The 17,515-nt window shown below is 40.0% G+C and overlaps 1 protein-coding gene across 1 annotated transcript in view; it reads left to right on the top strand.

Moving 5' to 3' along the window:
* Positions 1-17,515, top strand: part of aacs (acetoacetyl-CoA synthetase) — a 62,313-nt gene that overhangs the window by 19,634 nt on the left and 25,164 nt on the right. Inside the window, exons 9-10 of the mRNA XM_061729569.1 lie at positions 1,428-1,508; positions 4,590-4,714. Of these exons, the coding sequence (XP_061585553.1) occupies positions 1,428-1,508; positions 4,590-4,714 (206 nt within the window). The remainder of the gene's footprint in view (positions 1-1,427; positions 1,509-4,589; positions 4,715-17,515) is intronic.

The following is a 17,515-nucleotide window of genomic DNA, read 5'->3' on the forward strand; positions in this document are numbered from 1 at the left end:
TTGTGTCAAGCTTTGTCCCCATCGCCCATCAATTTCCTTTTTGTTTCACCTCCCTCTTTCCATGTTTCCGATAATTGGGCGGTGATGTGCCGGTGAAAACATGTCGTATTGTGACGCCGGGCCTCTCTGCCTCCGCCAATTAGCCCCCCGGTGCCGTTGTGCTTTTTAGCTTTTGTTGCCGCTCTGTGGCGAGAACATGCGAGACCCAGAAGATGCAGCTGAGTTCCTGCCCCCCCCCCACCCATCACCCCCCGAACACAGGTGGAGCACCTGATTTGTGAAAAGGAGGATGCACATAAACCCGGAGCCAAAACGCCCCCCCCACCCCCCACAGGCCCCGCCGTTATGCTCTCCTCCAGCTATAATAACCTTCCCAGCTATGATGGGTTGGAGACTCGGGGACAATTTACACAGCACTTTGTAAAAATAAGTGGTGTGTGGAAAATCCTCAGCTTGAAGTATTTTCTGTGGAGCTATTGTAGGCTGAAGTACACGCAGAATAAACGGAATTACTATTTCAACTTGAGTAATGACACCTTTGCTGCCTCCCTCCGTGTCCAACGTCTTTGTTCCACGTCCTGCTTGGACTTTATGGACAGAGGAGATGAAGTTACTGGGTTCTGGTGACCAGTTAGGCTCCTTACAAGAACTAGGGCTGGGGATCCATTCAAATGTCAAGAATCGATTCGATTCCGATTCTTAAGATTCAGAATCGATGATCAAGATTCGATTCGATTCCAATATCGATTTGGGTTAGTGTTATTAAATAACAGTTTTTTGAACTGTTGCATGAATTATATGACTGTAGTTCTGCAGCATATTACTACTATTATTATATTTAGATTAAACAGCAAGTATTGGCAGCTAATGATGCTGTAAGGACCAATCACCTCCCAGAATGCAGATAGAACTGCTTTCAGAAACATCGTGGGTCAGAATTACCAAACAGATCCAGGGAGGAAACAGAGACGGATGAAATAGTTTTTATTTTTTCCCACATTTCATTTTTTTGTTCCTTTTTCGGTCTATTTTGGTTTTTAATTTTTGAGAATTTGGTTTTTAGCATTTTTTGCAAATGTAACCCCAAGACAGTATATAAAGTAATGAAATATAGACAATTTATGCAATTATAACCTAACACTTTAATGTTTTCATACCTTTAAACATATTTAAAGGCAAAAACATGGCACCAGTTATTCTCGTGTCCAACAAAACATTTTTGGGGATAAACAAAAAAATAACCAAAAGTTGTAATGTAATGATGAAAGAAAAATAATACATAAATAAGTAAAAGAAAATAAACCCCCCCCCCCCCCAAAAAAAATTTAGAATTGGGAAATCGATTTTTTCAACACAGGACTAACAAGAACCACAGTTCATTTAAAACCATGCATGCACTTAAAAACCTGCTTCTCCTCTCTTTTCAGGGCACCCTCATCCAGCACTTGAAAGAGCACGTTCTGCACGGCAACATGACCGCCAGTGATGTCATCATCTACTACACCACGGTAGGTCCACCACAGTTTTAAACAACTTATTTTATACCTTTCCAGAGCTTTTTTTTTTCTCTCTCTTTTTTTTTTTTTTATATCAGCGAAGATGCTTTTTCAGTAAAAATAGTAGTGGTTCATACTCAAGAGTTTTTGGTTGTTTGTCCTGCATCTCTCATTTTTAGTATGAGTGACAAACAGACAAAATACTTCAGCCCTACCTACACTAGGAAAGCTCTTTGATAGAAGAACACCGCTCAGGAATAATTTTACAACCTGAGGAGTTCGTGACTCACTTGTAAAACAACTCTAAATCTAGACCTCGATGAGGATGCTTGACGGGGGGAATTAGCCGTTTCAGCTGAAGGGTTGTGTTTAGTTATTGCTAAATATGCTTCTGGAGAGCAAGGCAGGTTTATTTATAAAGCACATTTCAGCAACAAGGAAATTCAAGGTGCTTTGCATAATAATTATATGAAAAGTGAATAGGAGAAAAAAAAAAGAGAATAAAGAAAAGTTAGAATTACACTAGAGTACAATTGAGTACTAAAATGAACATTGTTTGAACTTAAATTCAGAAGAGTTTAAATACTTCCGTCAAAGGCAGCTGTAAACAAATGAGTTTTTGATCTTGATTTAAAGGAACTGAAAGTTTCAGTTTTCCTGCAGTTCTGTTCAGATCTGTGGAACATAGAAGCTGAATGCTGTTTCTCCATGTGTGGTTCTGATTCTGGGGACACGGAGGAGACCTGAACCAGCAGTCCTGAGATTTATGAATGGTTGCTATGGCAGCAACAAGTTTCTGATATATTTTGGTCCTAAACTATTCTGTGATTTATAAAATCGTGGCCCGATCTGCCCTTACAGCGTTGTTCCAGAAGTCTTGTCCTTGGTTCAGGTGCAGTTTGGTGAACCTGGCTGGTTTTGATATACAGTAGGAGAGGCTTCTCCTGGCAACACTTCTGTTGGTATTCTTCTGCACATAGGATTTTTTTTTTATTTGTTTGAAATTGCACTCTCTTGCATGCGTTCCACGTGAATAGCTTGTTTGGAAATGGGTTTTATAGCCTTTTTCAAATATAAGTACTGAAACGGTAGCTTCTCTAAGAGCATTGATAATGTCTTTCCCCCTTGGCATTGTGTTAGTAGACACCTGAATCTCAGAAAACTGTAAACTTCTACAATTCCTTCTTTTATAGAGGCATCACCTGTTGGTGATGGATTTATAAATGGCTGATGATCAGCAGCACCTGGCCACGACTTGTCCCCTTAAATCAAATTGAAACAGTGTTTTTTATCTTCTTTTCCCTTTTTTAAAACGTCTTTTTGCTTAATTTCTTTTGTGAAAAAAAAATATCCATGGTGTTGTTCATCTGAGATTGCATTTGCCCGATACTAAGACCCATAACAGATCGTTTTGATGAATTTTACATAGTTCTGTGAATCGATTGAAAATTATTTGCGATAAATTAATTGAGATCTGTAATTAATTAATCTAATTCATTTCTTTTTTTTAATCCCACCTAAAAATTGCAGAGAAAAGCCCTCAACTTGAGGTGTTTGCCTTTAAATTCATTGCATTATTGTGGCAGATCCAAAGATTGATATATAACATCAAAAAAGTGGCTTCATAAAGTAATGTATTTATTTTTTTAACAGACTTGAACAGATGGAGTCCTAGCTATTTACATCCACTTGGCAAGAACATAAAGTACATCAGAACATCAAACAAAAGGCAACTTGCAAACAGAAAAAGTAAAAGTAGAGATTAAAAAACAGATTGAGCGATTTAAAAGAACATGACGTGCTAAATATGCCTGTAATTAAGTAATCGCAATTAACGCGCTAATTGGACACCCCTAATTTGACACCTTTTTTTTTATTTGCTTGTGTTTAAAAACACTTTCCTCAACTGGAGGATGCTGGTGTCCCAGCCCAATTCCCCGCGGCCGGTTCATGCCGCTCATCCCCTCACACCAGGACCAGACACGTTCCTGTCGACAGGACTTTCTCTTAATGGACGCTTGCTGTTTTTCATTTAACTAATTTTGATTCCGTGATGGGGAGTTTTCTCTGTCTCAGTGAACAGAGTTTGATGCATCGATCTTCTGATTGTGTCCTCACTTCTGCTTTGTGTGTTTTGTGCCTCGGATACACCTAATTGAGTTTTCGCAAAGTGCTTTATCGTGCCACACTCTTCCTCTCCCCCCCGAACACCGTATCTATCCACGATCCGAAGCAGAGAAAGCGCCGCTGTGCCCAGAATAACAATTTGACTTCTGACACCGTCACGTAGTTCTGAAGTCCCGTTTTCCCCCGTCATGCTGATGGTAAAGAGGATCTACGCTGGAAACTTGAAGCACAGCCATTCAAGCAAACTGTGAACGATGTCTTCTGAATGCTGCTTCAATTAAAAAATAACCTAAAAGTCATCTTGATCTATTTCTATTTCGGTTGGCTTCAATTTGCTTCCTCGCTCACTTCCAAAAAGTTAGTCTAAAGCTGCTTAAATTTTAATATCATGTCGGAATGCTCACACTTTGATTATCTCCACTGTTACTTAAACATATAAAGATTTTCCTATATTTCTGCACACTTTTGGATTCCTTTTTGTTATTTTTATCCAAAATAAGCTTTAGTGCGTTTCACTTAACAACTCAAACAGTGTTCAGTGATGAAAATCAATGTTTCTGTTGAGATAAACACAACAAGTTCCCATAAATGAGTATTTATCCTTTGAGAAACTTGTTTTGTCGGACCGTCTCCCTTGAAAATTTCGGCTTTTTTTTTTTTTGCTTTAGCTTAAAATCGATGATTCATCTTCTGTCATCTGAGAAATCAATCCACTGACTAAACGCGACTTGGGTAGTTGGCATTGTATAAGCTGCAACATCAGCCGCGCAGAGACTTTTCATGCAGTGAAATCAATGTTCACATTATTAGCACCAAAAAGAGGATGGCGCCGCGGCGGCGGCGGCCCGGCACGCCGCAGAACCATGGACACCATCGTGGGAGTCGCAGCAGTTTCAGTGTTTGAGCTTAGACCTGTGTTATTCGGCGTCACTGATCACTGCGGTTCTGTTGCGTGTTTGGTTCCAGACCGGCTGGATGATGTGGAACTGGCTGGTGTCGGCCCTGGCGGTCGGCGCCTCCGTGGTTTTATACGACGGCTCGCCCCTGATGCCGACGGCCAACGTGATGTGGGACCTGACGGACCAGCTGGGGTGAGTCCACACACACACACACACACACACACACACACACACACACACACACACACACACACACACAAAGGGGGAATGACCGTGATCATGCTGCACAGCATCAAACTGCTTGGAGAAATAAGCATTTGTTTTTCTCCTTAATACGTCCCTTAGCATCATGGCGGTGACAGTTATCTGACGTTAGTCCAGAATGATATTATATATTAAGAACCACTGAAGGGGAAATACTGAAGAGGCATCGTTGTTGATCTATTATAAATTCCACATACTTACTCAGACCATTCCACCCACACAACTTTGAATATGACACATTGTCCTGGAGGATCTCCATCCCTGATAAATACTCCTCGGATCCACAACCCCGAACCCCAAAGATGTTGGGACACTGCAAAATGCAAATAAAACTTAATTAGATGACTTGACAATCCCATGAGCCTGTATCTAAGTCCCAGTAGGCCATAGAAACATATCGAATGTCAAAACTGAGTAAAGATAACATGTCAAGGAAACCAATATGATGACTTTGAATTGAATGGCATCTCAAAAGAGTGAATGCACACATCAATACACACTACTACTATGTAGCACCCTGTGTTTGTGGATACTCAACTCAGTCTTTATTTATATAGCAGTTTAAAACAGCCGAGGTTGACCAAAGTGCTGTAAGGTTAAAAAAACAGCTGAATAAAAGGCATATATTACAAAGATAAAATTAAATAAAATAAGATGGGTACAAAATACAAGAAATCCAATGAAATAAAAAATAAGAGTAAAATAATTAAAAATTAGAATATGTTTTGAAATAAAATTTTGCCAAAATCCACTAAAACTAATCAAAAGTCAGGGAGAAAAAGTGTGTTTTTTAAAGCTGATTTAAAAACCTCAAGTGATTCTGCAGATGGAGTATGCAAGGGCAGGTTATTCAAGAGCCTACGGGCCGCCGCCGCCGCAAAGTGCAGGTGTTTTTTCGAGAGAAGAACATAGTCATGGATAGTTGTTGTCACTCTTTTTTCTTCTGGGCAAAAAGATTCTTATAAGATATACCACCATCGATTATATTTGAGAACTGTAATGAACAATTCATCAAAGTGTCCTGTTCTTGAGCTGCTCACTAAAGTTCATTTGACCATATCATTGCACTGCAAAAACTCAAAATCTTACCAGGAATATTTGTCTTATTTCTAGTTAAAATGTCTAATTTTTAGTCAAAAAATCTAATTACACTTACACTACAAGATTATCATTAACAGAAAAATAACTTATTTGACAATTTTCAAGTAAATTTTCACTTGAAATAAGTAGGAAAATCTGCCAGTGGGACAAGATTTATCTTCTCATTACAAGCAAAAAAATCTTGTTCCACTGGCAGATTTTTCTACTTATTTTAAGTGAAAATCTACTTGAAACAGGTGAAAATTGTTGTTTTTTTTCCATTGATGAGTCTTGTTTTAAGTGTAATGATTTTAACTAGAAATAAGACAAATATTCCTGGTAAGATTTTGAGTTTTTGCAGTGTGTTGCTTAGCGACCGAAGTTATCTACACACAGGAAGTGAAGAAGCGGGGAGACTGTTTAGCCAATCAGAATGCAGAACACAATACAAATCCGTAAAGCAGCGAGACCGTGAAAGGTGAACTGCGTTAGAGCGAGGGATGACTGTATTGCATCGTAAACTCAAGACGTTTGGCGAGGAGGGGACGTCTGGACGCTCTCTGGACGAGTCTCGCAGAAGCCGGTCCCGTGAATGATCCAGTAAACCGGACCAGTGATGGCTCTTGCGGTCCGTGTCACGTAGACGGAAGATTTCGGAGGTGCATGTTCCCGGAGCGAGGCCGAGCTCTGTGGAGGGGAGTTTGCGTCGGCAGTGCGGCTCTGTATTGCGTCTGTTCGACAAAGAAGCATAAATCCGGCTTTAGTTGCACCAAAAGTTTGCAATCGGTGAAAGTTCTGTACTTCATCACCTGGACTTCTGCTACAGCCGTGGACCGGATGGAGCACGTGGGTTGCTGAAAGATGCAAGGCCTTCACTAAGTCGTAGAATTGTATACAAAGTCAGAAAATCGCTTTCTACACCCGACTGAGCATTAGAAATATGAAGGAGCGATATGGTGGTAAATCTTCCGGGAAACTTTTAAGGTCTCTTTCTTGAGTTTAAAAAAGAGGAAGATTGAGTTTGTAGATCTCATAATATTTCCTACAGATTGAGACGAGGTGGTAGTATAAACCCTGGAAATGTACTTTTTAGCTTTAAAGTTCATTACCCTGGTCTGATAAAACGACAGAACTGCTTCCAGGAATCAAAACATTGATGCAATGTCTGGAAATACAGAGCAAAAATAAAACATGAAGATTTTAGTCACCAAACGTTTGAGTTAATATGGTTTCTTGGAAGCTTCAACTTGTCTACTCATTTAGGGGTTAAGGACTCTGACACTCGGAGAGAATACAGCCGATGGGGAAGTTATTCTGGAAGATTTTCTTTTCACAAGTACAGAATTAATCATGTGTTTATCTAATTGCAGACACACACACACACACACACACACACACACACACACACACACACACACACACACACACACACGCTTGCGAGCAAGACCCATGAATAAAGATGACTGCTGTTTATAATCTGCATTTAGAACAAAGATCGTGATATTACAGTCAACACTTACAGTTCATTCACTAATTAGTTAATTGATAAAACGGGATGAAGGAGAAAAGATCAGCAACAAAACCCTGTTTTCTTGAGCGATGATGGCGTGAGTATAGATGAAGGGGGGAAACAGCAATTCACTGTGGCTAAAAACAGCACAGTCATATCACAAATGAGCACACGCGCGTCTCACATCTTAACTCTGAACCTATTTCAACCCAGCAGACATGTATATAGTTGTATTCCTGTATTTGTGTGTTGAGATCTGGAGAAAGCAACATGTAGCTTTAGCTTCCTATAGACCAAGTTCGTCCCAAACGCACAAAAGTCAACTGAAACTTCATTATCGATCGCTCCAAATGAGCTGCCTCACAGTGGTTGTGAAAGTTGTGCTCTGCTGAACAGGCTGTTTCAGTCAGCAGGGTCAGCCATCCTTTAAGCCTTTTGTCATGGAGATTGATGGTGATGTTGCAGGTTTGGATGAACCCCAGCAGCTCAGGTGAAAGTACAATGCGGCCCCGGTGGCCGCAGCTTAGAGTCGGCCTTCTTGGCAAGAAGGCGTTCACCTTCCGTGATTGGACAATGAGGACATCAGATATGATGATGAGGGAGTTTTTTTTTCTTCTTCTGCTTCTGAAAAGGATTAGAGCTGAATGTGAATTTGATGGATAATAATTAGAGGGTTTGGAAATGAATTTGGTCATGCGATACCAGATTTATACACTTATATGGAAAAGAGAATGCACCGTCTATTAAGTCTTTGTGTGTGTGTGTGTGTGTGTGTGTGTGTGTGTGTGTGTGTGTGTGTGTGTGTGTGTGTGTGTGTGTGTGTGTGTGTGTGTGTGTGTGTGTGTGTGTGTGTGTGTGTGTGTGTGTGTGTGTGTGTGTGTGTGTGTGTGTGTGTGTGTGTGTGTGTGTGTGTGTGTGTGTGTCTGCATTGATGTCACTTTCCCCCCTCACACTGAGTGTCAAAAACATCAGCAAAAATGTCTGCAACTAGTGGAGAAGACGGGATAACAGACGATCTGGGCTTAAATTAAAGGCAGTTGGACTTGACAGTGACCCGTACATGGACATTAATATTTGATACAGTTACCAAGAACCAGTGGTCCATGGACATTACTATTTTTCCACGAATCCAGTTTCCTGATATTTATATGTACTTAATTTCTACGCCGGGGAAATACACGAAGCAAAGCTTGAAGGCATACAAAAGTCTTGACGCTTGGTCCGACTTCAAGGCAGGATTTGTTGAAGAAATAAAAGTGATGAGGACACCGAACTTTATGATTTGACTGTTTAAAGCAGCACAACGTAACTTTCAGCTTTTGTTGAGTTTGGCGTCTCCTTTGGACAAAAGCGGTAGTTCTTTACCAGTAGTGTGGAAGGGTTCCTACCATGCTCCTCCAAGTTACATAGTGCCAGTGAAGGCGATACAGACCCCTCAGACCATGACAGAGGTGTCATTAAACCTGTTGGAAGTTGATGTACCATCACAATGACTCTGGAAATATTATATTAAGGTGGAAAAGTTACATAGTGTCGCTTTAACGTTAGCTACCCAAAAATCCAACATTACCTGATACAAAATGGGAACCTGTGAATTGCAGCGATCCATTGTCTCTCTTAAGCTTATTTTTCGGCAGTCTGTAAAACGATAACTCAGATTTCTTACTAAATCTATGAGTACAGTCGATCGCACAACAGCTCTTTGCCATTTTAGATGTTTTCCAGTTGCTCAAACTGAAAGTTTACGCTGCCACTCACTCAGTCTTTCTGCCACTCCGTCTTTCTGACACTCAGTCTTTCTGCCACTCCGTCTTTCTGACACTCAGTCTTTCTGCCACTCCGTCTTTCTGACACTCAGGGCCCGATTTACTAAGATCCTAAATAAAGAGTACTAAATTGCGTGTGCACTGAAAAAGTTTGCGCGTGCTGTTTGCGTGTGGTTTGCGGGTGATCAACTAAGATTGCGTGCGCAATTGATAACAGGTGCAAACAGCAGTATTTAAATGAGGTGTTGCGTGTCTTAAGGTTTGCGAGCGCAAACTCTGCGCCATGGAGAGTCTGGATGGAATGCACAGTCACAAGTCACAAGCGCAAAATGAAATTTGACGAGTTGGAGTTAGAGATATTAGTGGAAGAGGCAAATAAACACATTCATGAACTACAGCAAATAAATGTAAACATTACCAAAAGAAACGCAATATCGGAGAAAACCTGCGATAGAATAAATGCAGTTGGTAAGACAAAAAACGGAAAAACGTCTGGTTTTTCATATTTCAATTTTAGGCACAGATCCAAAATACGAAATAGAAAAACGGGCCACAGGACTGAATTTGATTTTAATATTGAATTGGTCGGGTTTGCGTGACCCGGCGGTGCTCGGCATGATCTGAGGAGAAAAAGACAATCAGACACAGAGCTGGAGAGCGCTTTGATTCATCTATTTATGAGTTAAGTTTTTATTCAGATGTCCACAGTATATTGCAAATATAGGCTATTATATAGCAAACACTGACAGTAAATGTGTGACAGACGGGACCATCATATGGCCGTCGATTTAACGCAGAACCATAATTCAGGCGAAGCTGCAGTCTGTCTGCGCTGATCCTGACACAGCGGGTCGGAGCGGATTTGGTCATGATGTTTAACCTGTGTTTTGTGATTAATAAGCACGGGTTTTAATTAAATGTAATTTACGAAGGATGATTTCACGTTCAATAAGATAAGTAATCAATAAAATACAAAGTTTTGGCACAAAGGCTTGGCCTGCTTGTGGGCGAGTGGAGGGGGGCACAATAAGAGAAGGTGCAAGATATAAGGCGGAGAACTAAAGAAAAAGTGGCCTTTAATAAAACTTGTGCAACCATTTTTAAAATAGCATGCAGCAGAATAAAGACTCTCTCTCTGCGTATTCTTTGATTTTGGATGTCGCCTCCTTGCCACAATAACGGCAGCAGCAGATTAGCACCTTCCTTTCGAACGTATTAAATACAGACGCAATCACAATACGCGCAATTACTTTCAGGCTTGGTAAATCTCATTGCGCGTGGTAAATGGAGCAATTTGCATCTTCCCCTCCCAGTATTTAGGATTTCTGCCGGGTACGCCCCATATTGATTATTCATCAGGGCAAAAGTACTAACTGAATTGCGTGTGCAATTTTGCGCATTTCAGAGACGCAGTCGTCTTTGCACCTGTTAGTAGATCAGCTGGCACTTTGGTTTGCGGGTGATGTCAAGTTTGCACAGGTTTTTACGCACGCAAACCTTTAGTAAATCGGGCCCTCAGTGGGCATAACCTGCTGTGAAGTTGCATCTGTGACGTCATGTGCATTCCCTCTATTGTTTGTTTGGAAGAGTTGCCAAAAGAACCCTCTAAAATAAACATGTTTTCACGTGAACAAACCGACGACGGCGAACTCCCCCGTACGAGAGAATCAGGGTGTTGCAATGTCCTGGTCAAAGTTGAAATGCTTTAATGGGTCCATAAAGAAGGAAATGGATGCCTTCAGTGAACTGAAGCAACATTGTAGGTGACTGATAATGATAATAATAATAAAAAAAAAGAAACTACTTCAGAATATTGCTGATAAAATGGTTTTAAAACCAAAAAGCTGTGATACTGTGTGTTTTTTTCTTAATCTTATATTGTATTGGAATACTTTTAATGCCTGGTAAGGCTAAGGGGATTTTTATTTTCTTCTAATGTTCTGATAAATAAAACCTTTGAATCGATACAGAGCGCTTTTCAAAATGACTGCGCGGCCTAACTCCCATTCCGGCCCTTTTGTGACCCTATTTACTGTCATTGTTTTGTAAGATGTTTGAACACTCAGCAGCTTCAGATCTAATGCACAACAGAGTATATTTGCAGCGGCTGCTCCGTCTTGGTAATGCTCTTTAATATGGCTCCAACCACCAGAATCATTACCATAAACACGATGTGTTAAGTAGCGTATTGATTCTCTTCCACCGCCGTTTCGATGGCGCGAGCAAAGACGACATGCTCAACAATTCAAAAGTGTAAGAGTGTGTGTGTGTGTGTATGGGCAAGTATGCAGCGGAATAAGTTTGAGTTTGATGGGACAGATGGTTGTCACTTATTCTTTCCTCGTGGTGGAGTTATGTTTACATTCTTCAAGGCGGAAAAGCTGAGGGTGCTTTGCCTCAGTTCATTCGCAGGATTTCTAATTAAAATTTTGAGAAAGGGTTATGTGAGACTTTAAAATGAGGTGGATAACTGCCTCCAAATTATAATATGCCAATGCTTTGAGCAGTAGTATATTTAATTGTCTGTCTTGAATTTAGCCCCTAAGCAGTTTTCAAAGATTGCTTTTGAATATTGTTATTTATTCATTTCAATATAACTGAACTTACAAACTAAATATGTGTGTGTGTGTGGGGGGGTGTATGTGTGTGTACATGTATGTGCGTGTGTGTGTGTGTGTGTGTGTGTGTGTGTGTGTGTGTGTGTGTGTGTGTGTGTGTGTGTGTGTGTGTGTGTGTGTGTGTTATGCTATGAAAACATATGTTGATGGTGTACCAGTTCTCTAATATCCTAATGCATATGATAATACATGATAAAGTTTCAGAAAATAGGAGAGTTTATGGTACTGAATTTGCCAAAAAACTTTCTTGAAGTTTACATAATTTAGGCCCCGTTTACAGATCACAAAAACGGTGCCTTTTTCATGCGTTTTGGCCGTTCGTTTACACGAAAACGAAGTTCATGAAGTCACCAAAAACGATCATTTCTGAAAACTCCGCCCAAAGTGGAGATTTGCAAAAAACTCCGTCTTCACGTTTGCTTGTAAACAGAGAGAAACGAACATTTATGCTTCAGAACGTCACATTTATGCGACAGAGGCGTCACCAGCGTCGTGTGTGCGACCTGTGTTTACAGTCTGTTTGGCCACTGTGATCATGATGGATGCTGTTAAAGTAGTGCTGGTTTTTACGTTCGTGCACTTTTCATCTGTTTTGCATTTGCATTCACAACTGCTGTGTTATGTCGAGGAGCAGAGGAGAAGGACTGCGGAGGTCTGCAATTTTACATCAACTTTATCTCCAACCAGGACAAAGGGTTGCCTGGCAACGGCGTCGTCGTCGATTTCTGGATCCGACCAGGGCGAACCGCTCGCTGGTGGGAAAACTTTGAAAACGAAGTACTGTAGTTGTCCCGGAGGAATGGCGTGAGAACTTCAGGATGTCGCGGTCATTGCTACTGTCCCTTTTGGAGTTACTGCGCCCCTACAGTACATAGAACATAGACATATATACGTAGACGCCCCATCGAGCGCTGAGCCGTACGTCAACGTCGCCGCCATATTGGATGAGGCAAGACTGCGCTGTAAACCTGCACCTTTCTACAAAGAAATTTACGTTTTACGTCTCATTTATTCATTCACACACGCACTAATATATCTGGGAAACAGTTAGGCACCAAATATAATATATTAAATTTTCTCAGATGGCAAAAATAAGAACTAAGAGCATATTTTACATAAACATATTTAAAAATTTTCAAGTAACAAAATAACATATTTGAACCATTTTTCAGATTTTTTTCAGTTATTTTGGTTCAATGTTATTTTATTGTCTGAAAAATGGTTCAGATATGTTATTTTGTTATTTGAAAGATTTAAGATATGTTTGGTTGATGAGAAAATATGTTTCTCTATTTTTCTTATTTTTGTGAGGGGGGATATATATTGTTTTTCGGCACTACCTTGTTCTCTATAGCTGATATAACATGAATTACTCCTATGTGGGATCAATAAAGTTCTTATTTTTGCCATCTGAGAAAATTAAATATATTACATTTGGTGCCTAACTGTTTCCCAAGTATATTAGTGCGTGTGTGAATGAATAAATGAGACGTAAAACGTAAATTTCTTTGTAGAAAGGCACTTTATGAAAATAAGTCCATTTACTTGTATTAGTTTACAGCGCAGTCTTGAACATCCAATATGGCGGCGACGTTGACGTATCGCAGCAGCGGACAAGAACACTCGATGGGGCGTCTACGTATATATGTCTATGACATAGAAGGTCAGACGACTGTCATGCGACCCCCGGTCAGTGTAATGAAAAAAGTAGCCTGCACCCTCTACTATTTAGCTGAGGGTTGACTACGCAGGACAGCATACGTATTTGGTCTATCTAGTATTTATGCGGGTTCGTGTAAATGAAGAGATTTTGGAAACGATCTGATGTAAATGATGGTATTTTTCAAAACGTAGAGGGGGAAATATCCGGTTTTGTAAATACCTGGCTATGATTAAACGTGGCCTTAGAGTTGACACAAACGTGTAGCCATACCAATCTAATTTCTGGAGTAAAAGTATCTGACAGTTGTTAAGGGTCCATACCTGAGGGGGCTTTAAGGAGAAAAAAAAAAGTCCATAGTGAGTGGTTTTAGACCGGCCCATGTTGCTTTTCTGCTCATCGTATTCTTCACCTCCGTTTGTCATGTCATGTGATGCAGAAGAGGATGCAAAATTCATTATCTAAGCATTTAACTTTAACGTTCTACATTTCTGTAATGTAGTGTGTAGTTTTATTGTTGAAAGCATTTTAGGAGACCTAATGTCTTTCTGTAGACTATAAGGGATAATAAACACCCTAAAATAACTGATGTTGGTTTTTTTAAGGTGTGGGAGGTTTACTTGCAGTGACTTAATCAGTAGTTTTTGATTGTAACAAAAATAGGTTGATTTCATTCAGCTTTTATTTCTAGTCATTTATAGTGCAGGATGGTGACTAGCGAGATTTTTTTCCCCTTTTTTTTTTCTCTCTGCTAATACATTTGATCCATTAGAGATATAATTGGGGGAACGGAAGCGAAAGAATTGGAGGAGATTCAGGAGGAGCTTTGTCAGCCCTTATTCCTCACCGCACCCGGTGTATCTTTGAGCATTTGTACGACAGCCAAAAGTCGCAGATTGTGTCATATGTGGTTAATGACTGCGTGTTACTGTACGATCTCCGTCGGTGCTGGGCTTATTAAAAAAAGGAAGACAAAAAAAAAAATGACTGCGGTCAGCAAAAGCAGGGCTCAGGAATACCTGCGTGACACATCTTTACAGATGGCACGCTGCCTTCAACCAGAAATAATGTGACGGAAACTTCTACAGACACGGGGAAGTAGCAGCAGTCAGAGAAGTGAGCCTGCAGACACCCTTAATGAGCAGGATCTGCGCGTACATCCCCAAACTGTTCAGCTCTGCTTTTACTCCCGCTCGTCATCTGAATGAGCGTTACATTTTAGCTTTAAATACGAATTGGTTATTCGGTCAAATTAAGACAGACAGACGGGGCAACTTCTCAGTTAGCCAGTGCTATTGTTTGCTTGATTTTTACTTATTAATTATTTTTTTTTTATATATATGTTTTTATTGGCAGATTGTTTCCACAATACAGAGCAAAACAGATGAACATACCTTTTTTTTTTTTTCTCCCTCTCCCCATCCCACCCCCCATGGTTATCATCATTAAGTTTCCTTTGGGAATAGCAAAAAATAAATAAAAATAAACAAAAAATAAAACATACAAACATACAATAATAACAATAAAATTAAAAAAAAAAAGTAAATAAATAAAAATAAAAAGATACTAATATAGTGACATAAAAGTAGTAGTAGTGCAATGACTGTAAACTTAAATAAGAAAATAAAATGAAAACGAAATGGGTTATCTAGAGATTAATAATTATTTCTCAGATCAATAATTAGCAATTTCAGTACAAGTAACTTTACTTATTCATTTAACGTGAGAAATGATGTTCTTGTGTCTAAACCTCCCTGCTAGAGTTGTGCCGGAAGTTGCAGGGAAGTCGTAGAGAACATCATTGAACGAGGTTGGAATACTGTTAGCGAACGTGGCCGCGCAGAAGCATTTAATGAAGGCCTACCAGTCTGACAGAAAGATGGATCGTACCTTAAACTCTGAGATTTTTGAACCAATTAAGCGCTGAAATTGCCACCTCAGATATATTTTTCACAAACCACAGCTACATGTGGGGGGGAAAAAAAAACCTTTGGGGGAAACTGGCATAATTTTCTATTTTTTTTTTTCCAAGCCTCAACTTCTGAATTGAGGTTGGACTTTTTAATTGGAGCTGAATCTGTCAGACACTTGGGAAGTGTAAAGTTCTTTCTCCTTTTGCCTTGAATGTAATTGCTTATTTGTTGTTTGGTAATCATTTCAGCTGTTTCCCAGTGCTTTTGAACGGTTAAATTTGAATGTTAATTTTCTTTTTATGTTGATGTGTGATATTTTTCATGGATGAAGTTATGAAATGGATCGTTTTTTAAAATGGATAACTGCGTTCGGGGTGCTCTGTGAAATTGAAAAAAGCATGAATCAGAGGGAAAGAATTGGAAGATTGATGCTTATTGTCGCGTCTAAATGCTCTGACAGCCTCCCCGATGCACTAAAGAGATTTAGTGACGCTACCCAGCCATAACGCAGCGGAAACAAAATCAGCTGAATTCCTGGGTGGAAACGGGGAAAAGGTTACAGCGTTTAAATGTATGACAGGACTTTTGAGGCTCATGTGTGCTCAGATCTTCTTGTCTCTTCCATCTTTTCATATTACATTTTGTGCTGACATGACGGCAAAGATCCCTTATGCATGCATTCAGATTTTAATTTTCTACCTTAAGATGAGAGTATAGTTTAATGTTTTTGCACCTATAGTTTAGTTTTAGGCTATAAACTAAAACCATATGTGGCGTCATCCGTAGGTTTCTGAAGACGGAGCTCAAATCGTTTTAGTTGACTCCACCAACCGTCCGGTCGACTGGAGTAAGCAAGAATGACTATGATCTGCCAGCGTTTATTTAAAGGTCAGACGTCAAATTTACCCCAAAGCGTTAAGGAGATAAAGTGATTAGAGCTATCTGTTGAAATGCAGCTGTCACTCAAAAAAAAAAGGTGGAAAAAAAAAGAAGTATGCAGAGATTTAAGATTTTACCTGATGCATAACAATCCAGACTTGGCAAACAACCCACTCCATATCACTTGTGACATTAGCATCAAATTGGGAAGGAATTACAACTATGCGGTGACCCCACTGATGGAAACCAGCCCTTAATGGTCATTATCCATCCTTCCAGGATGGTCTTGGTTTCAAAAACCCACACACCGTGTCACTCTTTTCTCTGTTTGTGAAAAAGCAATTAAAATTTTGACAGCCATTAGCCTCAATTTCTTTTTTTTTCTTTCTTTCAAATACTATGTTGAATGTGAAAAGAAACTAGCATCTTACCATCTGAGATGATAAAGTGTGGATGGAGATCAGATAGAGAGATTCTGTTTACGATGGTCGAAAGAAATCTGTTTAATTTCACATGCATTAACTGTAGTGTGAAAATGTACTCATTATCAAACCAAAGCTTTTCTCTTTTACAAACGACACCTTCTTTAATCATTCATATTTTACTTGAAAATCTGAAACCCAAGACCGTGTTAAACACACAAAATAGAGACAAATGGCTTTCCCTGTAGCTTGTAATACCTGAAACGGGAGCAGAGGCTCATATGTACATGCCAGCACCTTACTGGTGATTTTGAAAAGCTTTTGGAGCTTTGTCTGCTGCACCATGAGGCGCGCGGAGACACATTAATGCAATAATGGCTCGGAGGTGCTCCTGCACCTGATTGCCTTTGAGCATCTCTTATTGACTTCGCAGCTTCCAGTAACGTCTCCCTTGAAACAGCCGCATTCGCTCGCGGCGTCACGCGCTCGCAGAAGCAGAGTCACAGCTTCTCCTCCTCCCTCCATCCTAAACACCCAATTAGCAGCCACACCTGGCCACCTGCCTCCAATCAGAACACAGGCCGTTGCCATGGCAGCCAGCAATGAGCGAGCCCAGATGCAGATGGGGGGTCAGCGATGATGGATGGAATAGAGATCGACTGTGTGAGCAGATAACAAATAGGTTTGTAGTTTATCATGTGCAGAAGGAGACAGCTATAACCAGATGTGGGAAACGAGTATAAATGGTATCTGCGCAAACCCCTAAAAATAGACATACTAAACATATATATATCTGAATTTTTTATGTGATAAATTTAATCTATAAGTGTTGAAGTAAATGAAGTTCCATCGTGGAGCATTTAGGACTTACACGTGGAAGA

Source organism: Cololabis saira, chromosome 9, assembly GCF_033807715.1.
Source record: "Cololabis saira isolate AMF1-May2022 chromosome 9, fColSai1.1, whole genome shotgun sequence".
In the NCBI taxonomy this organism is placed as follows: Eukaryota; Metazoa; Chordata; class Actinopteri; order Beloniformes; family Belonidae; genus Cololabis; species Cololabis saira.